At 37.0% G+C, this 27,537-nt stretch overlaps 1 protein-coding gene across 1 annotated transcript in view; it reads left to right on the forward strand.

Annotated features, from left to right (window-relative positions):
* Positions 1-27,537, forward strand: part of PDZD8 (PDZ domain containing 8) — a gene marked incomplete at its 5' end in the record, with an annotated part of 95,339 nt that overhangs the window by 30,050 nt on the left and 37,752 nt on the right. The window contains 2 exon segments of the mRNA XM_014583338.2: positions 17,550-17,672; positions 24,401-24,503. Of these exon segments, the coding sequence (XP_014438824.1) occupies positions 17,550-17,672; positions 24,401-24,503 (226 nt within the window).

Here is a 27,537-nt window from a genome sequence, read left to right on the forward strand (position 1 = left end):
AGGGGGATGGCCACACTGCAATCCCTTCTCCTCCATTCTCCTCTTGGGATCTTGGGCACGCATACACACGCACCCGGCGTGAGTTTAAGCCGCCGGGTCCAGGACTTGAACTGCGGTCGACTACATGGGAGTCCAGCAACATAGCCATTATGCTAACTGCTGGTCCCTAGGTTTAGATCTTTGATTCACTTTGAATTGATTTTTGTCATTGGTGAAAGGTAGGGGTTCAGATTCATTTTTCTGCAGGTGGATATCCAGTTTTTCCAGCACCATTTGTTATAAAGACTTTCCTTTCCCCACTGGTTTGACTGGTAGGTACCCTTTGTCAAAAATCAATTGGCTTTATGTCTGGGAGTTTATTTCTGGGTACTCTGTTCTGTTCCATTGATTCACCTGTCTGTTTCTGTGCCAATACCATGCTGTTTTTCATTACCACAGCTTTGTAGCGGGTTAGGGAGTGAGATGCCACCCACTCCACTCTTCTTGTGCAGGATTGCTTTGGCAATACAAGGTCTTTTATGATTCCAGACAAATTGTACGATTGTCTTTTCTAGATCTGTGGAGAATGTCTCTGGCACTTTGATTGGGATTACATTAAATATGTAGATTTGTTTCTTTCTTTTTTAAAAGCTCAACCCCACTATAGCAACTTAAAAATTATCATACTAATACTTCTTTAACATCTATTAGGTCATCAGGAAAATCATGATGTGTTTTTCTATGCAAAAATGAGTCATGACTTTCCTGATGACCCAATAGCTTAGGACATTTTTTAGCGTCTCCAAATCAGAAAACATCAAGGTGTAAGTCTTCATAAATGGCTCATTCATCATGTTCCCTATATGTGAATTAGTATGAATTTTTATTAGAACAGAAATTAGTTGACCTTGGAAACCAGCAGTTAGCGTAATGGCTATGTCGCTGGACTCCCATGTAGTCGACCGCGGTTCGCATTCTGGACCTGGTAGCTTAGAACTCATGCCAGGCGTGTGTGCATGCGTGCCCAAGATCCCAAGAGGAGAATGGAGGAGAAGGAACTGCAGCGTGACCATCCCCCCTGGGGGGTGATTTCTTGCTTTCTGTCTGTCTCTCTGTCTCTCTCTGTCTGGCGAGCACATGCGCCCTATAGTGAAAACCTGTAAAAAGAAAAAAAAATTAGTTGACCTTTTAATCACATGGACCATATACCTCCTCCCTCTAAAATGCTGTGTCTAATGTTGGTCTTTTTCAGAAAGGTAAGATGAGAAAGTTTTATAACTGTAAAATTGCACTGGTTAGGTCATTGCTGGTATTATATATTGGTTTCTGTTCCCTCAAGGACTGCAAAGCACTATTGATAGATTATTAAACAATTTTATTAAGTTCTTTATATCTTACTCAGCATCAAAACTTAGAAAAATACTTGGGGAACATAAGAAACATTGTTTTAAAATCTCAGGTGTTGGAAATCTAAAGTAAACCTAATAGAGAACATGTGATAATAGTTAAATTTACTTTCTGTAAACCATTAAAAGTGAGATACTGTGATATTGTAGAAATTATTTAGGTTATATAATGCAAATATTTATTAGGTAATGTGCTGTAGTAGAAACAACATTGTGGAGGCCAGCAGGTGGCATACAGGTTAAGATGTGGATCCCACATGGGCAGTTGCCTAGTTCAAGACCCAGACCTGGCATTTTGGAAAATGACTCCTGGTACATACACATGCATACCCAAAAATCCCAAGAGGGCCATTGCCCCTGGGTGGGGGGTGATTTCTCACTTTCCCTCTTAGTCTCTGTCTCTCTCTCCAGTGAGCAAACACACCCAATAAGTCTCTATAGGAATTATTAGGCACTTACAGTCCATCCTTTTTCAAAAAATGCAACTTTACTAAGATATGATTGGTATATAATAAACTATACAGTAGTTTCCCCTTACCCACAGGGTATATGTTCCAATACCCCCAGTAAATATCTGAAACCAAGACTAGCACTGAGCACTTTATAAACTCTTTTGATTGTTAAGACAGCTACTAAGTTGCATATAGAGTGTAATGTGGTCAGTGTATGCAAGGTAAAAGGATGATTTACATCCTGGGTAGGGATTAAATGAGACCACTGTGCAAAATTTCATCGTGCTACTCAGAATGATGCACATTTAAAATTTATGAACTATTTACTTCTGGAGTTTTTCATTTAATATTTTTGGACTAGAGTCGAAACTATGGGAAGCTGAACTGCAAACAAGGGGGAGAAAGCTACCATATGCACATATGAAATCTCACCTAAATCCAGATAACCAACAAGTCCAGCACTTCTGAGAATTTCCTTGTGCCTCTTTTTAATCACCCCTTCCTGTATTACTGTCCCCAGATAATCACTGATCTGTTTTCTATTGTAGTCGATTTTTCTAGAATTTCATATAAATGGAATCACACAGTATGTACTTTTTGTTTGTGTGAATGTGAGGTGATCATGCTTCTTTCTTTCAATAATTAATGTTTTTAAAGTTTATTTTCTTCTGTGAGTGAGAGAGAGAAAGGAAGAAGAGAGACAGTCACCTGAGATGGTTTTCATGCTGTGATCCTGCCCCAGCCTCAGTCAGCTAGGATCTTGTAAGTGTGTACGATGAGACTTGGGATGTGGAACTGGAATCTTCCCATATGGCTTTAGCCTCGTGGAGCATTGCGTTACTGCCGAGTCACCACAGTTGGCTTCAACCATGATTTTTATATTCCTTATGTTGTGAGTATCAATAGTTTATTTGCATTGGGGATTTTGAGCATACATGCACACACACCTGGTATATTTTTCAAGCCACCAACTCTGGGATTTCAGCCGCACAGTGAGCCATGTAGAATCCAGCCGCCTTAACCTCTACACTATCTGTTGATCAATGGCTATAATATTTATTATTTATTTGTTTGTTTGTTTACTTACTTACTTAATATCTAGCCACCTACTGATAGCTATATGGACAGTTTCCTATTCTTGGCTATTACAGATCAAACTGCTACAAACGCACATACTCTGTGCTTTGTGTAACATATGTCTTCATTTCTTCTGTAAATAATCTAGAAATAAATTGATGTTGCAGGTATATGTTTTACATTTTCAGAAACTGCCAAATCATTTTCTGAAAGGGTTGTATCATTTAATATTCCAACCAGCAATGTATAAATGACAGTTCCAATTGTCCTGCAGCCTTGCTAACACTTGGTACAGTCTTTTTAATTTTAGCCATTCTAATGGAAGTGTGCTCACACCTTTTTGATGGGATCATAACTTAGCACAACTCTTTTAGAGGATAATTTTGATTTGTGTGGTCTTGTTGAGCTAGCAGTTACACCTATAGAAAGGTTTCTCTGTAGAAATACTCATGAGGATGTGGAGAAGAGGGAACAATTTCCTTGCACACTTGGTGGGAATGTAAATTAATGCAGCCATTATGGAAAACAGTATATAGGGTCCTCAAAAGTTTAAAAATAGAATGCCATAGGATCTCCACTAATTGGCAATATCTCCAGAGAAAATGAAACCAGTATGTCAGAGGGAAATCTGCATTCCTATGTTTGTTGCTGCACTATTCTCAAAAGCCAAGATATAGAATTAATATATGTGTCCATCAACAGATGAGTAGATAGAGAAAAATGTAGTATAAATACACAATGGAATACCATTCCACTTATAAAAAGAAGGAAATCCTGTCATTTTAAATTAGATGGATAAATCTGGAGAACAGTATTCGTATGTTAAATGAAATAAACTAGGCACAGAAAGACTAATACTGTACCCTCCCATTTCATATGTGAAATCTAAAAAAATTGAACTTAGAGAAGTAGAGGGTAGAATCATGGTTACCAGGGCTGGGAAGCTCCATGGAGGCGAGAGAGCAAATTTTGATCAAAGAGGAATATAAACTTTGGATGAAATAAGAGGAATAGGTTCATGAGATCTGTTGTACAACATGGTGACTACAGTTAATAATATGTGTATTTTTTACAAATTGCTGACAGTAGATTTTAAGTGGTCTCATGACAAAAAAATGATAAATATTTATGAAGTAATTCATACATGGTAGTTAGCCCAATTTGGCCATTCCACAGTGTGTATGTATTTCAAAACAACACATTGAGTACAGTAAGTATATATTTATTGTCAATTAAATTTTTTTTAAAAGAGTCTCCTATGTATGTTTTGAGAATTAAATGCATTATTGATATATGTAAAACTCTTAGAACAATTGCTGGCATGTAACTGCTAGGTGAATGTTAGTATAGGTAAACAAAGAAAATAAGATTCGGGCTTAGTTCCAGTGATTGGGCTGCTAGTGACTAGTTGTATGAGCAAACTACTTTCTACATCCTTCATTTCCTTGTTTTTACAAGGATAAACAAGGAAATGAGGAAGTTGGTCTAAATAATGTCTAAAATTCCCACTTTCTCTCTCCTACTTATTGATTAATTGCTAAAATTTGAATTATTGAGCGTTGGATAGAAAAATGCTGCTGTAAAAAAAGAGAATATTTTCTCATAAAGCCTTATTTACATGTCCCATAAATTGAGGTCTCAGTATATGGGTGTGGAAGATAAAACATGCAGTCTTAAACATGGGCAGAATCTGAGACTGAGTTGGAAGGTACCTATGAGGTAATGTAGTTAGTTGAACCTTCCTTACATTTTTTTTCCTTACATTTTAAGAATATGTGTTTTGTGGCTGGCAGGTGACATGGTAGTTAAGGACACTGGACTCCCACATGGCCAACCACTGTCCAAGTCCTAGACCTGGTGGTTTGCTTTCTCACTTTCCAACTCTCTCACTCTCTCTCTCACTGTGTCCCTCTCTGGTCAAATTAAAATAAATAAATAAAATTAAATAAATAATTCTTAAAAAAAAAAGAAATATACATTTAGTAAATAACAGTAATATGATAACTTACACGTTAAAAGGTGCTAACATATGAATTCATCTTGCTTCATCCTCTTACAGACAAGAGCAAGCATGATTCCCCTCCCCTCTTTTTTGAACAAGAAATTGAAGTTCAAGGAGATGAACCATACCATTGTGGTTAGGGCAGCTGGATCCCATATGGTTGACTATATCATTTGAGTCCTGGACCTGGAGCCCATGCTGAGCAGATGGGTGCCCAAAATCCTGAGAAGAGAACAGAGGAGAAGGGATTGCAGTATGGCCATATGATCTGGGGGTGCTTTCTCAATTTCCCTCTCTTTCTCTATGTCTCTCTGTGGTGAGTGTATACACCCTATAGCAATTTTAAAGGAAAAAGTAAAAACAAAAACCTTGCTTAACTCACATACTTTGTAAATTATGGAGTTGGTACTACTGTCTGTATTCATATGATTCTAACTTTTATGTTCTTTTCACACCTTCCCTCCTTGACAAATTCTCACTGGCATTTGCCTGAATATTTCTAGAGATAAAAAGCCTTGCTGTGTTGAGACAGTTGTGGTCCTTTTTTGACTAGTGTTAATTGTTACAAAGTATTCCCTTTTATTGAGCTAAAAAATCTAGTAGATTTATTGCTTGGGCATGAACACACAAGCCCAGCTGAAGTCAAGAGTAGACCTAGACCTCAGCATATTTTTCTACTGAGTTTGTAGTAAACTCTTTTTCTCTAAAGATCATAGTGTTTGCAAACAGTTTTACTGCTGCCATGCAATGGAGATTTCACCAGCTGGCACTTCGGATGCTCATAGTGCATTCTTGAAGAGACATCTTAAACTGAAAAACATATTTTAGATGTTATAAAAGATTCTCTCAGATTCGCATATGAGGAGAAGGCTTAGTTCTCTTATAAATTTAAACATATTTTTAAATGTACAAAAGTAATACACATTGAAAGTATGCATGCTTTTTTCTTTAAACTTTGATTAAATTATAACTCACCTGAGAAGTGTACTAATTTTAAGAATTTAGCTCAGTGAATTTTCACAAAGAACAGAACCATGAAACCATTCAGAACAAGCAGTAGAATATTGTCAGCAGTAGGAAAGCCCTCTTGTACTGTCCAGTCACTGCTAACTTTCCCTGGTCTGCCTTAAAAGGAACTACTATTCTGACTTTTAATTCCATTGCACTTTTTTTCTCCCTCTCTCTTTTTTAAAAAATTTGCTAGAGGGTGTGTATACTCAGTGGAGACGGAGTTGGAACTGAGAAAGCACCCTCATGAGGACTATTTACCCCATAATCCTTTTTTCTTCCATTTCTCCTTTTGGGATTTTTGGTATGCACGCACACATGCCTGGTGGATTTTTCAAGCTGCTGGGTCCAAGAATCATATCGCATAGTTGGTCGTGACGGAGGTGGTGTAGAATCCAAATATGGATGCCACCAGCCAGCCTATGATTGCCTTTTATTTTTTTACTTATTTATTGCTTGTTTTTGAATTTTTTTTTGTGTGTGTGTAGCTTCTTTGACTCAACAGTATCTTTGTGAAATTATTCCCTATTGTTGCATATACATGTAGCTTGTTCATTATACTTACAGTGGCATATGGTATTGTGTGAATATACCTTAAGCTATCCACTATTGATGATGGACATTAGATAGTATTGTGAATATTCTTACACAAGACTTTTGAGAACATATGTGCATATTTCAGTTGGTTCTATTTATGAGTAGGATTGCTGGGTCATAGGGTATGCATCTCTTCAGGTATAGTAGATATTGCAACACAGTTTTCCAGAGAATAGTCATCTACTGATGACCTTTCAGTCAACAAAGGACCAGATATATGACCACGGTCCATAATATAATACTATATTATAATTATATTGTATATATCATTGTATATAATATAGTTATATTATATACATTAATATATATAATTATAATATTATAATATATAATATACCATTCATAAGTGTGATGTAAGCTCTACTATTTAGTTTGTGTAAGTATGCTATAATATTCGCACAGTGATAAAATTGCCTATTTACACATTTCTCAGAATAAATCTTTGTCGTTAAGCAATCCATGACTTGTAGTGATAATAGTCTATACCAGCAGTTTCACATCCTCTCCAACATTTGCTATTATCTGTGTTTTCATTTTAGCTAATGCACGTAATTTAAAACTCAAATAGAACAGGACTTATAATGAAACTCAGCATTTTGCTTCGTCAACTGTCTACTTTCCTGCCCAAAGTCACACATAAGAAACAGTTATTTGTAACTACAGTTGACCTTTGAACAACACCAGCCCCTCATGCAGTTAAAAATCCATATACAACTTTTTTTTTTAAGTTGCTAGATGTGTCATGCGCTTGCAAGAGAGAGAGAGAGAGAGAGAAGGGGAAGAAAGCACCCTCCCATAGGGCATGGCCATGCTGCAATCCATTTTCCTTCATTTCTCCATCCTATCAGGGTTTGGGGCATACACACATACATGCCCAGCATGTTTTTCAAGCTGTCAGGGTTGGAATTCAAACTGTAGTAGCCATGTGGGATCTGGTTTCTCTTAACCACCAGACTACAATGGCAACCCTGTGTATAGCTTGTGACTCCCCAAAAACTTAACTACTAACAGTCTATGGTTTATTGAAAACCTCTATGTAAAATAAACAATTGATTAACATGTATTTTGTATGTTATATATATATTATATGCTATGATCTTATGATAAAGTAAGCTAGAGAAAATGTTATTAAGAAAACTTTTGGGAAAAGAAAATACTGAACTGTATAGAACTGTACTTTACCCAGATAAAGTACTGGACTCCCACATGGCTCACTGCAGTTCGAGTCCCAGACCTGGTGGCTTGCTTTCTCACTTTTCCTCTCTCTCTTACTCTGTCCCTCTCTAGTCAAATTTAAATAAATAAATATATACATAAATAAAGTTAAATTAAAAACATAAAGAACTGTATCAATACTATAAGTTTACATAATCTGTTTACAAAATAAATCATCTGTTAGTACCTATGATAAAAACGCTATAGGTGTTAAACATATCACTTACAGTGGTCATCATGAAAAGACGATGTGAAAAAGAAATTTACATTGACTTACAGGTATAGCAATTCATATATTAATAGCCAAGAAGCAGTAATACGATTGCTTTATGGTAGCCCAGTGTAATCAATGGGATTGCTTCACACTAGCCTAGCCAATACAGGAATAAAATGAATCATTATAAAAATTTTATGGTGGTACTCAAGGTTTGCAGCATTTTACTAAAAATGGTGAAAAATATGTGAGAATAAGAGATTTTTTAAAATTGCAATAGCAATTTACTAGAGAGAAAAACTCATATAGAGATAGGTTCACACGTTTTAATCATATACTCGCAATATTTGAGCTTACTGTAATAGCAACGGGAGGTGGCTATGAAATTAATATAGTAGTATAGTACGTACTTAATATAGTTCATTTTATGTAGTTAGGATTTAATACTCCATCTTTGCATTTGTTAACATTTCTCTCAATTGTGAACTTTTAAGAAATTACTACACATAACCAGCAGTTAGCATAATGGCTATGTCGCTGGACTCCCACGTAGTCGACCGCGGTTCGCGTCCCGGACCTGGTGGCTTAGAGCTCATGCTGGGCACGTATGCATGCGTGCCCAAGATCCCGAGAGGAGAATGGAGGAGAAGGGATTGCAGCGTGACCATCCCCCCTGGGGGGTGATTTCTCGCTTTCTGTCTCTATGTCTCTGTCTGTCTGGCGAGCGCACGCGCACTATAGCGAAAACCTCTCCAAAAAAAAGGAAAGAAATTACTACAGATCTTTAAAAATTTTCCTAATATATTGGAAAAAATCTGCATGAGTGGACCGACATACACATTTCAAATGCATTTTGTTGGAAGGTCAAGTGTACATCTGTTTTTAACAACTTTTTTAATGTGAGAGAACACATGGGGGGAGAGAGAGACAGGCATTTTCAACAAATGCTCATCATAATCCTCCTGCTCAGCCTCCTAGCCAGCTAGGACCACAGGCATTGGCCTAACTAGATTGGAACGGGAACCAAACCCAGGCCTTCCATGTGACCTCAGCCATTGTGTCACAGCACTGTGTGCTGGGCCTGTTTTTTTAACAACTTTTAGAGGCTGGTTTAGAGCACAGATTCTGAAACTAGACTGCTGAATTTCTTTTTATGAGGATTATACTGTTATTAGGTCAGCATTTTTGAGCAAATTATTTAACCTCTCTATGTCTTATTTCTCTTATCTGCAAAATGAGTGGTAATTATAGTACTTATAGAATTGTTGTAATTAAGTTATTAAATATAATGCCTTTTACATGCTAAGTATTTAATAAATGTTAACTATAGTAACAATTATGGTATTACCTCTGTATTGCTAAATAATGACATACAACTATACTTGATTGAACAACTTCAGACATTGTTTATTGACTGACTTTCTAAAATAAATGAGAATTTGGCTATCAATACCTTCTCTCACCTTTTCTTCTGCCTTCCTCTAGTATAATTATATCACTGTTTTCAATAGTGAATATATGTTCACTAGTTCAATAGTGACATATATTCACTGAATTATATGTTTATTTTTAAATAATTGATAACGTTTATGTTCTATTCATTGTTAAGTCTTCCTTGATTGGCCTTTATGTTGGGTTGTCAGAAAAGTTATGAAAGTTGGGATTTTGGGTCTGTGTGCACACGTGCCCAGCATGTTTTTCAAGCCATGGGGCTGGGATTCAAACCAGTCAGTCATGCGGGATGTGTTTCCCTTAATCACTAGGCTATATGACAGGCCCTGAATTTATATTTGAGTTCAGTTATGGACTGAATTTTGTCCCCCCCCCCTCCCTTTCCAATTCATATGTTGAAGCCCCAGTACTCAGTGTGACCATTGAGTTAGGACCTTTAGGGAGCTAAATAGGTTAAATAAGATTGTAAGATTGGGCCCTAATCGAACAAAACTAGTGTCTTTATCGGAAGATAAAGAAACACAAAGAATATGCACACCAAGAAAAGGCCATGTCAGGGCAGAGTAAGAAAGCAGCCTTTGCCTGCCAAGCATAGAAGCCTTATCACAAACTAAACCGTGCCTGCACATCTAGCTTCTGAAACTTTGAGAAAATAAACTGGTATAAGCCACCCAGACTGAGGTATTCTCTTGTGGAAGCCTTAGCAGATTAATACAGTTACTTGTTTTGGCTGTAGCATTTACTGTGTGTCAGATCTCCCATTGATTTTTTTTTTTTAATAACAGCTACTGATGATATACAATTCTTATTCCAACTGTCCACCTATTTATAGCCTTATCTACCCCAGTCCTATACAATTGCTAATATACTTTCTATATCTGTAAACTGCTCTATTCTGGATTTTTTTCTTATTTTGTTTTCTATTTGCCAGAGGGCTTGTACAGTCACTGGAGAGAGAGTGAGTGTGTGTGTGGGGGGGGGGGGAGAAAGTACCCCCTCACAGGGCATGGTCGTGGTGTGCAGTCCTTGCTCCATTTCTCTACCTTGTTGGAATTTTATACACATGCACATGTTTTTCAAGCCACCCAGTCCAGTACTCAAACTATACTGTTGGCCATGGGGATCTAGCCACCTTAACCACTATGCTATGGGCTGGCCCAGTTTTGGATTTCTATATAAATGGAATTGTGTGATATGTGGTCTTTGTGACTTCACGGTCTATTGGCTGACTTCTTTATTTCTTAGAATATTTTTATTGCCATCCCTTCTGGTATTCCTATTATGCGTTCGTTGGTATGCTTAATGGTATCACATGTTTGATTAAGATGCATTTTATTTTTTATTTTTTATTTTTTGTCCTTATTCTTTGGCTTGTATGATCTGTTATTGTGTCTTCAAATTCACTAATTATTCTGCCAGTTCAAATCTGTTTTTGAGAGACCTTCTGGTGAATTTATTATTTCCCTTATTGTACTTTTCAAATCCAAATTTTTAATTTGTTTCTTTTAAAAATAACTCCTGTTGGGGCCAGCTGTTGGCATAATGGCTATGTCATTGGACTCCCATGTAGTTGACTGCAGTTCGAGTCCCAGACCCGGTAGCTTTAACTCACACCAGGCGCATGTGCGTACGTGCCCAAGATCCCAAGAGGAGAATGGAGGAGAAGGGATTGTGGCATGGCCATCCCCCCTGGGGGGGGATTTCTCACTTTCTGTCGCTGTGTCTTTCTGGCAAGCGCCCCCACCCTATAGCAGAAACCTAAAAAAAAAAAAAAAAATCCTATGTCTTTATTGATATTCTATTTATTGATACTCTGTTTAATGAGACATTGTCTTAATACCTCCCTTTACTTTTTAAATCATGTCTTTTGTTCCCTGTGTATATATTTATAATGGTTGTTTTAAAGTCTTCTGTTAAATACAACATCTGGTTACTCTCATAGGCAATTGTGCTTCTGCTTTTTATCTACTGTGTGGGTCATACCTCCCTGTTTCTTTGAATGTCTCATAATTTTTTTATTTGAAACTAGACATTTGAGTTTAATATATTGTAGCAGTTCTGCGTACTGGTCTTCCTGTCCGAAGGGCTTGTTATTTACTTGGTTCTTTTCTAGTGACTGACTGCCTCGATTACTTTACATTCTACTCCCTACAGTGTTAAATCTCCGAGATTATGCCTATCAAATTGTGGCTCCTTTGGAAATAGTTTTTGAGGTCAGAGTTCAATATGTTTTGACTCTGACAGGTCTCCTTCCAGCCCTTATTTCTTGCTTCTGGCCTATAAACTCAACAGCCTACAGTTTATATCTGTGGCTATATCTTTAAATCCTTGAATCTCCTCTCATTGCCTTTCAGCACAGCCGCCAGTCTTCTCAGTAGTGCCCTTAGGTTTGAGCTTCTCCATAGTTTATTGTAAAGGAGGTTAGTCTTTTGGGAAGCACTCCAGAGATAAGCATTTTATACTGCCTCTCTTGCACCTTCAGAAAAATACCTGAGCCAGGACTCTGGAGCTAATGGTGGGAACAATGGCAAGCTTCACTCTGGGTAAGTCTCACTGTAGGAATTAAGCACTTGGTTGTAGGTGGAACAGCCTGAGGTCTTCTTAGCTTGCCTTGTCCATAATGGGACCACCGCCTTGAGAACTCAGGCAAGGATCATAGAAGCCCCAGTATTTTCAGTGTATTGTGCCCAAGGTAGACCCTTCATTCCACAAGTTTGGACTGAAAGGAGTTCCCACCTCTTGATTGCACTTGTCCAGAATTTAGCTTTGGTAACAAGTAGCTAGGAGCTGGATGAAAAACATTGATGTTGGAACCAGCAGTTGGTGTAGAGGCTATGTCGCTGGACTCCCATGTAGTCGACTGTGGTTCGAATCCCAGACCTGGTGGCTTAAACTCACGCTGGGCACGTGTGTGTGCCCAAGATCCTGAGAGGAGACTGGAGGAGAAGGGATTACAGTGTGTGTGTTGGGTGGTGATTTCTCTCTTTCTGTCTCTCTGTCTTTCTGGCAAGCTCACGCGCCCTATAGCAAAAACCTCTCCAAAAAAAAAAAATAATAAAAGGAAAGGAAAGGAAAACCCTGATGTCAGCTTCCACCCAGGGAAAACTAAAGCTGTGAGCTGAAAGGCAAGGGAATCCTGTATTCTTAGCTACACCAGTATGGAGTGTAGTCTCTGTCCACCTGAACTTGGGGAGAGAAAGGATGTAGTCTTGGTTCAAGTACCACAGACTTAGCTTTCTTACCAAGTTTTTGTAGATTTTCTTAAATAGGTGTTTCTTTGCTTGCTGTTCATTTTTAGGACCACTTCTAGTGGCTTTAAATGTTTTGGTTTAAAATCATTCTGTTCATGGGACCAGTGGATGGCATAATGGTTAATTCACTGGACTCCCATATAGTCAACCACGGTTTGAGTTCCAGGTTCAGTGGCTTGAAAAACTTGTGCCCAGTGTGTGTGAGTGTGTGCCCAAAATCCAAAGAAGAGAATGGAGGAGAAAGGATTGCGGTGTGGCCATCCCTGCTGGGGGATGATTTCTTACTTTCTGTCTCTTTGTCTATCTCTGTGTCTGCAGTGTGTACACACACCCTATAACAAAAATCTCTAACAACAACAACAACAAATTATTCTTACCAGTTTCAACGCAAGTACAGGTAGCTTGTCAAAGAAGCCTAGGCATGGTGGTTAAGGTGCTGGACTCCCACATGGCCAGCTGTAGTTCAAGTTCCAGACCCAATAGCTTGAAAATAATGCTGGTGCCTAAAATCCCCAGAAGAGAATGACAAGAAGGGATTGTAGTGGGTATAGCCATCCTCCATGGGGCGTGTTTTATCACTTTCCCTCTGTATCTTTGTGTTTCTCTCCAGCAAGCTCACATGCCCTATGGCAAAAACGTGGGGTAATAAAAAAAAAAGCCTAGGTTTCTGGGAACCTGAGTGAAAAAACTAATGTTTTTGAGTTGAAGAATTCTGAATAGAGATTATGTGGTAGGATGGGAAGATGAAAGTAGGGGATAGAGATAGCCTGTTTCACCATTTGGTTTCTTATAGATTTGGAATACTTAAAAAGTTGGACTTAAAAGAAAACCAGATATTCTTAGAGAATGTGAATGTGCAGATTCTCTTTTTTTTCTTGCTAAACAAACAACATTATCTCATTTAGTGTACTCATTTTCAATGGAACTTTTCTCATTTTAATATATTAATGTGCATAAACACTCTTAGCAACTTTCCCCTTCCAGGCATTAATAAACTCAAATTGGACTTTACTCTTCTCAAAGTTAAATGAAAGTAAAGCTAAATATAAAATACTTTATTTGGGTGTACAAGTTAGGATTGCCATGCAGGACACATGAGAAGGTCACGTGGCTACTGGTATGGCCATAGAACAATGGCAGGATAGGGGTTTTATTAGGAAAGGGAAAATTATATAAGCTGTTTTGAAAGAGTACTTGGCACCTTGCAGCAGCTGGTGAGTTTTGATTTGCAAATTTTTAATGGGCAAACAAACTTTCTGAACATTTCTCCCCAAGGCCCCCAATCAATTTGAGTTGGGTCTGATAAGAATGGTTTTGTTTGTGTATTCAGTTTTTGCGTTTGATATAACATAACATTCAATTCACACTCCTGTGAGAACTCTTAATGAATTTAACTTTATACTTACCAAGAACAGTTGATTTTTAGAGCAGCCGTGATTTAGTTCACTTGAATTAAGTTCAGAGTTTCTAATCCATAAAATCATATTTGTATTTGTTTAGAGTAACAAAAGATATATGTTCTTCAGGTGCCATAAGCTGCCCTGTATGTTAAAAACAGTCCATAGCAAGAATTTATAAATATGATAAATTCAGTTCCTGTCTTCTTTTTCTTTCAAAAATTTGGTGCCAATCTGTGTGAATCAAATGACTTCAAGTGCAAATTAGTTGGGAGAAACTAAAGGGGCTTTCTGCTTTGTGAAGTATTGATAGTTCAGAATCAGGGGGAAAGCAGTGAGTACACCTGCTTATGTTGCCTTAAAAGTTATTTTTCTGGGGTTTCAGGGCCAACAAGTGACATAGTGGTTAGGGGTTCTGGACTCCCACATGGTCGACCAGAGTTCAAGTCCTGGACCTGGCGGCTTGCTTTCTCTCTCTCTCTCTCTCTCACTCTGTACCTCTCTGGTCAAATTAAGATAAATAAATAAATGGATAAATAAAAAATTAAATGATTTTTTTTTTAATTAGAAGATATTTTTCCTTTAATCCTGTTTACCGGGAAGCTATAAAACAGCATTTTTTCCTCCTCTGTTACTATCTTTCAATGTAAACCATAGCGGACTATTGAATTAGAATTCTAAGTGTTTATTTCATTTTTAGTGTTGGATTTGCCTTTTAAAGTTTCTTCTTTAGTAAGTGAGAAAAATGGGGGGGAGATGAGGAGACAGGGATACCCTTCTCCCCCTCCCCCCTAGGTTCTGCCATGCCATGATCCTTCCTCAAGCCTTATTGTCAGCCAGGATGTGGGTTGCCCTCACACTTCAGCCTGGAATCTGAACCCCAGGCCTTCCCCTGTGGCTACAGTTACAGTACAGCAGTGTCCTACCACATGCACTACTGCAACTAGGCTAAGCATTGTATTTCTTTTAAGTCAGAAGGGTCATGCATTTACCAGAGGTAGGAAATGAACCCTGATGGAATGTGGACATGCTGCAGTTCCTTCTTCATTTCTTCATCCTGTCAGGATTTGGGGCATGCATGCATATGAGCCCTGTGTTTTTCAAACTTCTTGGGCCAGGATTCAAACCACAGTTATCCATCTGGCATCCAGTTCCCTTAACCACTAGTCTACAGGGCTGGCCCAGAATTACACTTTTTAAAAAATAATTATTTAATTTTATTTATGTATGTGTGTATTTGTTTAAATTTGACCAGAGAGGGACAGAATCAGAGATGGCGAGAGAAACAGAAAGTCAGAAAGCAAGCCACCAGGTCCAGGACTTGAACCGCGGTTGGCCATATGGGAGTCAAGCACTCTTAACCACCATGCAACCTGCCAACCCCAGAATTGCATTTTTATAAATTCACTCAACAAATACTCTAGTTCTGATAGTGTATGGGTTGCCCTGTCTGATAACAAAGAATTGTGAGACTAGGTCATATTTGAAATTTCTAGACATAAATGCACAGCAATTTAAACGACTGCAGGAAAAAGAAGAGTAAAGCCAGCTGTGAGGTCTGCTATGCACTAGGACCTGAAGCTAAGCGTAGAGGGTGGGATTTTAATGGCCTTGGAGAGAGTACAGAGAACTCCACTTGATACGAAAGGATTGAAGGCAGAAATATGCAGTTTCATTTGGGTACATGACCTGACTTCCCAGATTGGAAGGCTTATATTAAGATAATGTGTGATTGGAAATACTGTGTTGGACTTTTTTTTGGTCACTGGGAAGTCATTAAAACTTTTGAACAGGCAAGGGTCATGGCTAGTGACATAGTGCAGGTAATTTGAAAACTACCTCAAGTCTGGTTTTTTTTTTTTCCTCTTCCTTTTTTTTCCCCTCTGCTTTAACGAAGGAATGTAAATTGTATTTCAGTTTAAAAGCTGTTGTTGACATTGTTACCTACCTCTTCCCTGAGTGAGAAAAACAGAGGGATGGGGTGGGAGAGAGAGAAGGCTTTCCCGGCAGGATCTTGGGGTTTTGATCTACCAGCAGCCCATACTGTACCACAGGCACACACAGCAGGCATACTCCAAGAGGTCTCCAGGAGTGAAGGTGAAACCCTCCCTTGTAAGTCAGCCTTACAGAGACCATGTTTTATTGCCGCCATCTAGCCTTCCAAATTAAAAGTTTTTTTAGAGCCTGTAGGCCAGCCAGTTGGTATGGTGGTTAAGGTAGCTGAATCCCATATGGCTGACTGTGCAGTTAAAAACCCAGACCAGGTGGCTTGGAAAACATGCCAAGTTCATGTGCATGTATATCCAATAATCCTGAGAAAAGAGTGGAGAAGAGACTGCAGCATGGCCATCACCCTTGGGGGATGCTTTCTCACTTTCCCTCTCTTCTCTCTTTCTGTCTCTAAATTTCTAAATTTTCTTGGTGAGCCCATGCACCCTATAGCAAACCTTTTTTTTTTTTAAGTGTTGTATAATTTTTTTTTTTTTAAGAGAGCTTTTTGCTATCAGGCACGTCCACTTACTGGAGAGACAGCAAGACAGAGAAAGCAAGAAATCACCCCCAAGGGGGATGAGCACACTGCAGTCCTTTTCTTTCATTCTCTTCTTGAGATTTTGGGCACACACACACGCCTGGTGTCACACACACACACACACACACGCCTGGTGTGAGTTTTAAGCCGCTGGGTCCAGGCCTCAAACTGCAGTTGACTACATGGGAGTCCAGCAACATAACCATTATGCCATCTGCTGGTCCCCCCCAAAAAGGTTTTTAAAGCCCACAATTTATAGCTCAGCCATAAATTTCTCCATAAAAACAAGGGTCTTAATGTTGTACACATAAGTTCCTAAATTATTTATATGTAACTCAGGTTTTATGTACTTTGGGCATTGATAGAGTCAGAATAGCTTAAGTCCAGTGTCCCTACCACTTTGTAAAGTTGGACAAATTCTTTAACCTTATAAATCTCACTCCTTTTATCTGGAGAGTAATATCACCCTCTGGTGAAAATATTAAAAAAGATGACGTATGTAAGGCATTTAGCATACTGTCTGGCAAATAGTAAACACCTCTGATGAATAGTTTGCTTTGCTGACATTAGTGGTCATGATTACTATTATTAATATCATTATCATATACTAATTTCTGTCTATTATATTGTTTCCATGGAACAGTACATTCTGAATTTTTCTTCCCATCTGGTCCACCCAAACTTTAGGGCTTACTATCTGCCTCTAGATTTTCCTTTTCTTTGCTCTAAGTATCCTGCCTTGTCAATGTTGGCATACCCCCCCCCAAAAAAAAAAGACAATTCTTGGGTGTCACAGAAAGGCATCATATTTGCTGCCAGGTATGGGAGAGTTTGCTAAGCTTTGGTGTTATAGAGCATATGTAATATTAGATGTTTGTTTTGTGTTCTTTTCACAGGTAGGTGTGTTGTTATGCTTTAAACTGTGATATTTTTTATTCAGAAATTTAGACTTATCTTTACTTTTGTCAGGTTTAAGCCGTTTTTTCCATACCAAACCTTGCAAGGATTCGAAGAAGATAAAGAGCATATCCATATACAACAATGGGCACTTACTGAAGGCCGTCTTAAAGTTACATTGTTAGAATGTAGCAGGTATGTTCTTCATTTCTCATTACTATATTATGGAAAAGAAAGTGGTAAAAATGTACTTAAGAATATTTGTGTTTATTTTCCATTTGTGTTCATTTATATTGAATTGTTTACCTGTAAATTCTTTACTCATAAATTTAATTTCATAAAGATAGTCTTTTCCAGCATACAAAAATTCATCATATTTTAGAAAGTAGTCTAATGAGTGGGGAAGGAAGGATTTATTTTGCAATAGTCCCAAAATTTTCGGATGCATATGCTTGTTAGCTTATTTTTAACTTACTGTGCCAGTAGGTACAGTATAATAAGTTAGAGAATTGTTTGTAATAGTTGGAAATACTCAGGGAAGTTGCAGATCCAGTCTGTAAACCCTTGTGGATTCTTAACATTTTAGACCAGAAGGTGTCGCAGAAATAATCTCGCCTAGTGCCCCAAATCCCAACAGATGGAGAAATGGAGGAGAAGGTATTGTGGTACGAGGTGCTTTCTCCCTCTTCCTCTCTCTGTCTCTGGTGAACGCACATACTCCTCTGGTAAAGTTTAAAGAATAAAATTTTGCCTAATCTCCTTATTTTATTTTGCTAGCATCATAGTTCAAGCTAGTCATTATCCTACTTAAAACTATGTATTTATTTATTTACCATTGCTTTATTTTTTAGGTTTTTGCCATAGTGTACATGTGCTAACTGGAGAGAGACAGAAACAGAGAGGAAAAGTGAAAAATCACCTCCCAGGGGAATGGCCATGCTGCAGCCCCTTTTATTTCATTCTCCTCTTGGGATTTTAACACATGTGCACATGCACCCAGCATGATTTTCAAGCTGCCAGGTCCCAGATTCACATCACAGTCAGCCATGTGGAAGTCCAGCTCTTTAATCACTACACCACCTGCTGGCTCATCTGCTTAAAACTTTTTAACTTCTCTATTACTGTTGGGATATAGATTCAGGTCCTCACTGTGATTTGCAATTCCTTCTTATGTCTCTAGCTTCTTTTTCACCATCCCCTGCCTAGCATCTTACTCACAGTGCTTCAATTACATAGGCCTCCATAAAGGAGGAAAATGGCAAACTTTTTCTTCAAAGGGCCAGATTGAAAATAGCCTAGGCTCTGTGATGTACACATCTCTATTGCTGCTACACAACTCTGCCTTGTAGTGTGGGTACTTTATTACTTTCTCATACAACAAGGTATTCCAGGCTTGCCCTGGATCTTCTTTGCAGTGGTTATAGAATTAGCAATTTTTCTGAAGAGTCCTATTTTCTTTTAGTAGAAAAAGGTATTAGAAACCAAGATCTGGGTGTTGGGTGTCTTTGTTGCTACTTTATATGCTTATAGGCCCCTCTAGTAGACAGAGTTAGGAAGTGTACTTAGGTGTATATGTATGTGTGTGTGTGTATATATATATATATATATACATGTTATACACACACATTTGTGTTTATACATATGTACGCACGTCTGCATGTATAATTTAGACATTATGTGTTCACCTCATACCTCTAGTTTCAGTCCATCCTTATGGGATTATTCGTTGCCTTGGTACTTCTTCTATTTTGTATTTCATAGTTTCCAACAAATTACTTACTACAAAGAGTTCAAAATTCGTTTGTATTCTCCCCTACCCTATCCGAGATTGAGGGCATGTGGTCAAGTACTGTGTTTATAAACTAGTTAATTTTTCCTCTTCAGTGTGATTATTTTATTCATTTGAAATACAGCTTTATTTCTTTTAGTTTTAATCTTTGATAATATCGATAGCTTTTGGATCCTGGAGCACAGAAAATGACACTCCAAAGTATGGTTATTTGATGTGCTGAGTACTTTGAACTATACACAGGTATAGTTGGAAGGTGGGTCATAGAAACTAGAAATACTACCCTAACCTTTCTGCTTGCCATTCTGTGTAAGAACTCTCCATAAAGTGTCCTGCACAGTACACAGAGGGAAAGCATGCTACAGAGATAGGTCATTAAGAATCTGGACAGGTCTTACTTGGTCTCAGTCTGTTACTATTAGAATACACACTTTTGCCCAATCACATTTCTTCATGGCTGTTCACTGTTGGACCTACATATAAAAGACAGTCTTCTCTGGATTTGGGGGTCTTCATTTTTAAAGGCTCTCACATCACATAAAATTTTGATCAAATAAATTGTTTATGCTTTTCTCTCATTAACCTATCTTTAACTGTGACCCTTATAACTGGTGAAGAAAGATGAAGGAATACTAAGGATTTGAGTGTAGGAAAATTACGGTGTCATGACATTAATTTGATCATCAAGTATTGATTATTGTTTAGATTCTAGAAAGTATAAAGAACAAGGTGCAGCTTCTTCCTTCCAGGACAAGTTAGGGAAATAGAGGTAAAAATGCTCCTAGATTTATGATGGTGTCTTGTCCTTATAAACCCATTGTAAGTTAAAAACATCCTTAAGTTGAAATGCATTTAATATACCTCACCTACTGAACACCAGGGCTTAGCTGAGCCTCCCTTAAACACTCAGAGCACATGTTAGCCTACAGTTGGGCAGAGTCATCTAACATAAAGCTGCCTGTATAATAAAGTGTTGACTATTTCATGTAATTTCTTGAATACTGTACTGAAAGTGAAGAACAGAATCATTGTATGGTTGCTCACCATTAGCATACACAGTGGAAGGCACCATAATGAAGTTGAAAAAATGAAAGTTGGGGATTATCTATACTTGTTTCAAAGGCAGATGAGTTTTGTATGTGTCTTAAATAGTAGGACATGGCTAGATTTTTCTGAAGGTGGACCAAATCGCAAGAGATAGTCAACATATCAAGAAAATGGAAATACTTTAATTCCTCTGAGAATTAAAAGCTTGACAGTCAACATAAAGTCATTATTGGTAAAAGGAATTCACCGAAGTCAAGTCAAAAGCATACACAAAAAACAATGACATAAGGAATTACAACCCAGGAACTAAATATGGAGTTAGTAGGAAAGAAACAAGTCACAATCTGAACCGTCTTGAGTATGACTTTTGCTTGCTTCGTTTGCTGCTAATGGCGAGTCATTCTCACAAATAGATATTATAAGTTTATGAACATACTATACTTTATAGACAGACATCCTAGGAAATAATCTCTTTTTTAAGGAATAAGTTTTCAGAGGAAAATAAATGCATACATTGGTAATTTTGACACATGCTTCTGTTGTAATGAAATTAACTTTTCTAAAGACACTAATGTAGCTTTATTAGAATAATAATATGTATTGGCATTTTTCAGTATTTGAATATTTACAGTAGATGGCCTAAAGGCTATGTCACTGGAATCTCACAATATTTGGCTGCAATTCAAGTCCCGGACCTAGCAGCTTAAATCTCACACTGGGCATGTGTGCATGTATGCCCAGAATCCCGAGAGGAAACTGGAGAGGAAGGATTGAGGACTGTCGTGTAGCCACCCCCCTAGCTGATTTCTTGCTTTTTGTCTCTGTGGCCAGCTCATGCACCCTATAGCAAAAATCTCTATCTTAAAAAAAAAAAAAAGAATTGTAACTATTAAATAGGAAATACTTGTGATATTTTTCAGTATTTTGAGTTATTTTTATTTGGAGTTAGTTTTGTTTTACAATATCCTCCTTTTGGGCTGGCCCTGTAGCCTGGAAGTTAAGGGAAACCAGATCCATGGCCCACTGCGGTTCAAATTCTGGTTCCAGGAGCTTGAAAAACATGCCAGACGTGTGTGTGTGCATACAGGCCCAAAATCCTAACAAGGTGGAGACATGAACAAAGGATTGCAGCATGACCACACCCATTGGGAAGGGCTTTCTTTTTCTCCCTATGTCTTTCTGCCTCTGTTTCCCTCTGGAGTGTACACATATCCTATGGCAACTAAAAAAATTTCCTTTAATGTTTTCTCTTATTAATTGTCTACATCAGGTAAAGATCATTTTTACACTTTACTGAAATACATTTTTGTCTCAACATGAATTCATAATAATAAACTCAACATTTATTATTACCTTTGAAACATTTAATATAATCTGGTCATAGAAACATGATTCATTATTTATGATCACTTACTATTTTTTATCTTTTGATTGTGATAAAGTGCACATACTATACAACTCACCCATTTAAAGTGAACAGTTCACTGTTTTTTAGTATATATTGTTTACAGGGTTGTACAGCCATCATCACAATCTAATTTTAGAACATTTTCTTCCCTTTCAAAATGATACCCCTTTACAGCCAATCTGCTTTCCATTCTAGTACCCTCTCTAACCCCAAGTAAATACTAATATACTTTCTGTCTCTATAAATTTGCCTATTCCAAATATTTCATATAAATGAGTTCATACAATAAGTGGTTCTTTGTGATTGACACCTTTCATTTAGCACTCTTTCAAGGTTCATCCAATATTGTAGCTTGGCCTAGAACTTCATTTCCATTTCTATGATATGGATGTGCTATGTTTTATTTAGCTTATTTATCACTCAACGGACATTTAAGTTTTTCTGGATTTAGGCTATGATGGATAATGCTTCTATAAATATTCATGTGCAAGTGTTTTGTTTTTTGTTGTTGTTTTGTTTTTAATGTATGCTTTCATCTTCCTTAGTTATATACTAAGAGCTCATATGCTGACTGTACATTAACATTTTAAGTTACTGCTAAACTATTTCCCAATGTGGCTATTATTCTCTTTTACATTTCTACCAACAGGGTATGAACTTTCCAGTTTTCATATCCTCACCAATTCCTGCTATTGTCTTTTTTATTATAGCCCTTCTAGTGGATATGAATGTGCTTATTGTCATTTGCATATCTTTGGGAAAAATGCCTGTGCAGATTTCTTGCCCATTTTTTAATTGGGTCACTTGCCTTTTTATGCTTAAGTTGTAAAAATTCTTGATATTTGTAGATACTAGGCTTTTATCAGATAAATGATTAGGAAATATTTTCTGTCATCCTGTGTGTTATCTTTTTATTTACTAGATGGTGTGATAGCCTTTGAAATAACAAAAAATGTATTTTTTGATGAATCCAGTTTATGTTTTTTCTTTTGGTGCTTGTGCTTTTGGTGTCCTGTCATGAATTTCAAACTCTGAATCTATGAAAAGAAAGAGAAGCTTTATTTGGGTTTTAGGAGTAGCAACCTAAAGATTCAACTAAAAAAGTGTTCTCAAGGAAAGGGGACAAGAATGAGGGTTTATCATTTATAAGGACAAGGTTCTAAATTTTACTACAAGACAATAAAAATTCTTAGAGAATGTTTTTTCTTAACTTTTCAGATCTCTGGCTTATTTTGAGTTCATTTTTGTGCAATTTTGTATTATTCTCTTTAAAAACATTTCTGAAACGTTACCAAAAATACAGAATAACTTATGATTTCAAGGGAGAATTCCTGAGAAATCTGCTTTCTTATTCTCAAATCGTGAAAATTACTATCTGTTGGAATTCAGCACACTAGCTGATGCACACAGCCTTCTCTGCATAACGGTGAAGGCACATAAGTAGTTTCCTCTTTGACCAGATGGTGGCAGCAGAGCTTTGGTGAATGAAAATTCTCATTTTTAAAACTCAATGTTTTATAATTATGAATCCTCTTTCTGTCTTGGCTTGCTTCCTTTTTGGTAATGGGTTAAGCACTAAGTTTAAATATCCTTTTAAGATTTTTTTTTTTTTTAAGAACTAAAATTTAGGGATTCTTGGTGTTTGGTTTTGTCATGTTTTAGGCTTCTGTGTTTGTGAAGTATGGACTTGATTTGCTTGAAATCTCCAATCTTAGGACTTGATTTTCTCAAGTTTCCTTATATGTTTTACCCGCTTTTCTTTCATTATCTCAGTTTACCCCATCATCTTCACGTGGACATAAAATAATAGGGTGACTGTCAAAATTGTCGAGTAATGCTATGTCTGTTCTCAAGCTCACTCCTGACACAAATCAGCAGATTTACATTCTTATTTTGAAGGTGAATAAATAGAGAAGTTGGACATATGGGCAACTTTTTTTTCCTTCAAAAATAAACTTTTTTATCAGTCCAGGATTGGACCTTATATCCTTTTCAGATCTGAATTTTAAACAGTAAAATTAGGTGATGCCATTATTCCTTGACAGTTATTACCAACATAATAATAGAAATAAGCACTTGTTGAACCCTTACTGTCTGTTAGGCACTATGCTAAATGGCTTTTGTGCATTATCTTTAATTATCACTGTAGCTTTCTGCAAGGTAGGTACTATTTTTGCCCTCAGTTTTCCAGTGGAGGAGATGGGTTTAGAGCAGTTACATAATTTGTCCAAGGTCACATTACCTAAGGTATATGTATGTTTATAAGCAACCGTATTGTACTTTCGTGTGCATGTTAAATTTTTACAGAGATGGTTTCTATGTGCATCACTCTGCAACTTACTATTTTTTTCTTGTAAAATCTATAGTCTATTTTAAAGTTCTGTAGCTCTTGTTAGTATATATAGATATTTGGCTTATTTCTTTATCTCATGAGTGGGTGATTCATTCTATTTGTCTGACCTAGCTGCTAAAAACAGCCTGTCTTGGAATCTCACCTAATTTTAGCTTTACTTCACTTTTCCACTAGAGGGTGTACCACATTCGATTTAAATTTTTTATGTTACTAAACCTGTAATAGTAATGGAGTAATGTATTACATCTTGTTGTAATGATCAGAAAGAAAAATGTTAACGCACATGACTAGTATAATTCTCTCCTTGTTTTTTATTTACACTACAGGCTACTCATCTTTGGATCCTATGACAGAGAGGCAAATATTCATTGCACACTAGAGTTGAGCAGTGGTGTTTGGGAAGAAAAGCAACGGAGTTCTATTAAGATGGTAAAGTGGTTTTATATAGATTTACATTTGGATAAAGTTTTATCCTTTAAGCTTGCTTCTATTAATATTTCTTTAGCCTTAGAATTATTTTTGGTACAAGTACTTACAAATAGTTCTTGCTTGTCTTGTTATAATACAGCATTGGTAATACAATAAATCACATGAAACTGTAGTTAGAATTCAAATAATCTGCATAAGAAACATAATCTGACTAGTTTTCCTTTCAGAACATTATAATTGTTTTAGTTATGGGTTTTAGAAGTGATTTCACTGTACTTTAGAAAGCATGTGGATTCAGAGCATTTATTTATCCAGTAGGTCTTCTATGAATACTTCTTTATGCAAGGTACTGTTTTAGATACTGGGGAAACAGTTAAAAACAGGAAAAGATGCTATTTTTGTCTCGCTTTCATTGAGTTAGAGATTTGCTGTGGGACCAGAAAATGGGGAAGTTGAACTGTATGGTAGAGATGGGATATAGCAATCTATCAGTAAATTCCAAAAGTGAATGATGAAAATTAAGATAAAGAAAATAGGGTTATGGGGAACCAGCAGTTAGCGTAATGGCTATGTCACTGGACTCCCACGTAGTCGACCGCGGTTCGTGTCCCGGACCCGGTGGCTTAAATCTCACGCCGGGCGCGTGTGCGTGCATGCCCAAGATCCCGAGAGGAGAATGGAGGAGAAGGGATTGTGGCGTGACCATCCCCCCTGGGGGGTGATTTCTCGCTTTCTGTCTCTATGTCTCTCTCTGTCTGTCTGGCGAGCGCACGCGCCCTACAGTGAAAATCTCTCCAAAAAAAAAAGAAAATAGGGTTATGCAAAGGAGCTGTAAGTTATGACAAAGGGGACTTTTTAGATCTGGTGATAATAGAGAAGGCCACTAAAGAGAGAACCCTGGAGCAAAGTTGCCAGTGAAAATACAAGGCACCACTTAAATTCAAATGTCAGATAAACAGTGAATAATTACTTTAGTAGAAGTATGTCCCCGATTTTCTAGGACAACAGTCAAAACGCTACTAAATCTTTAATGGACAATACGTGGTATAGTCCTTTGATATTAAGTTGTTTCCAGTTTCTTTATGTAATAACTAATGTGAAGATCCCAAAAATCAGACAGTGTGAATATCTTTCGGAAGAAATTAGAGTAATTTTTTCAGAGTGAGGAAGTAGGGAGAAGCAGCTGGAAAAGGAGGATGGGCTGACCTAGAGTTTGAATTTATGAAACTGGTAGGAAACTCAAAGATTTTGAGCATGGGAATAACATGGACAAAATACAGCTTTTAAGGAAGGTGTACCCTTTCCTTGTTGATTGTTCTTCCTTTAGCTTTCTTCTAAGTTACATCTCGAGCAATTTAAAGCAACTCCTCAGAGGAGTAAAATAACTAGTTTTAGAACTTGTTCTGAAATACGTGACTGTGTGAAAAACATTATTGTGTGAGTAAATTTTTGGCTTTACTTTGGATTGATCATAACGTGCCATCGTTGTTGGCATTTTCAATTTTCTGTATTATTCGCAAAGATATGAGGTTAGACAGCTTTAATATTTTGTAGCAAAGGTTAGTAAGACTTTAATTTTGACTCAATTTAGATCCTAGTACATGTCATAGGTAGTTTTAAAGAAAGACTTCTAGGTTACCAATTACATCTGGTATTAAAAATGTCAACAATAATAAGTATCTCAGGCATTAAATTACATATGCTCGAATTTAATAATTCTGGGAGGAGGATTAGTGTGTTTCTTAAGACATCAGAAAACATTAGGGAGTGGGATTTGATAATTTGGGATATATTGCAAATTTGGGTAGAAAATAGATCATCATTAAAAAAACAAGTATGTTAATAATTTCTTCCCTATTTTAAATGTGCTTTGAGTTTTTAAAGCATTATAATACTACAATCAAGGAGTATGGCTTCTTTCTTCATCAATTGTAGCATGGGATTTTTGTCTTCGTGGTTCAAGAAAAAAAGGTGAAGTCTGATGCAGGCAATAGCACATGTCAGCCAGGTTTTATATCCTTTTTAAATATTTTTCTGGAAGCTCCTCCCAGAGATTTCTACTTACATCTCATTAGCCAAAACTGGATCACATGGCCTCTCCTAGCAGCAAGGAAATACAGGAAAACCATTTGAATTTTTCAGCCTTTGTAGAAGTAAAAGACAAGGTAAAAGGAAATTATAAATGGCTCTTAGGTAGCCAGTTCACAGGAATATCCATCTAATTGATGACTTTCTATTTTTAAGAGGATTTCTCATAATTTGGATATGAGAGAAAAATGAAAAAGAATGATTTAACACATAGTCTGCATAAAGCCTACTTTAGAAAATCCAAGAAAATTTTGGAGCAAATTTAGATCAGTGCTCTGCTTAGCTCGTTTGCAAAATAAAATAGCTCATAGGATAAACAAAGTGCCTTGTGGTTTTGTTTGTTCTTTAAAAATAATAGATAAGGAGAAATACTTCATGAGAACCCCACAAGATGTGATGGCTTAGGTGCAAATAAATTACATCTTAGGCTTAAACAAAAATCAGAGAATCATCTTGAAGAGATGATAGAATCGATACTAAAAACTTCTCCATCTACATTAAAAAGGCAACGATGCAGTTTGTGATTTATTTTAAATCACTGTACTTTTCAGATACAATGATGATCATTTGCTTCCTTTTTTCTAAGGAATACATATAAAGAGTTTTCAAATTTTTAAAAAAGTTTCAGGCCATGCTGTTTCAATAGTAAACTAGGAAAACAACCATATATTTATAAAATGTATTCTTTGTATCAAATAAAACTCATATGCCTCAGTGTGTCATGATTTCAGATTAATATTGTGTATATTAAAGCACATATAATCACTGTGTGCATGGTAAAGCAAACGGACCACATAAATAAGACATTTGTACAAATTGTCTTAAAGGGATTCTGAGTATTACCCTCCCAGAACTGGACTTCGCTTGCTATTGACTATCCACTTGCTTTATATCTGCTCCAGATAAAATGTAGGTTATTAGAAAATATTCTGTTCTCTTCTCCCTT

This window comes from Tupaia chinensis, unplaced genomic scaffold (genome assembly GCF_000334495.1).
Source record: "Tupaia chinensis unplaced genomic scaffold, TupChi_1.0 Scaffold000069_1, whole genome shotgun sequence".
Taxonomy (NCBI): Eukaryota; Metazoa; Chordata; class Mammalia; order Scandentia; family Tupaiidae; genus Tupaia; species Tupaia belangeri.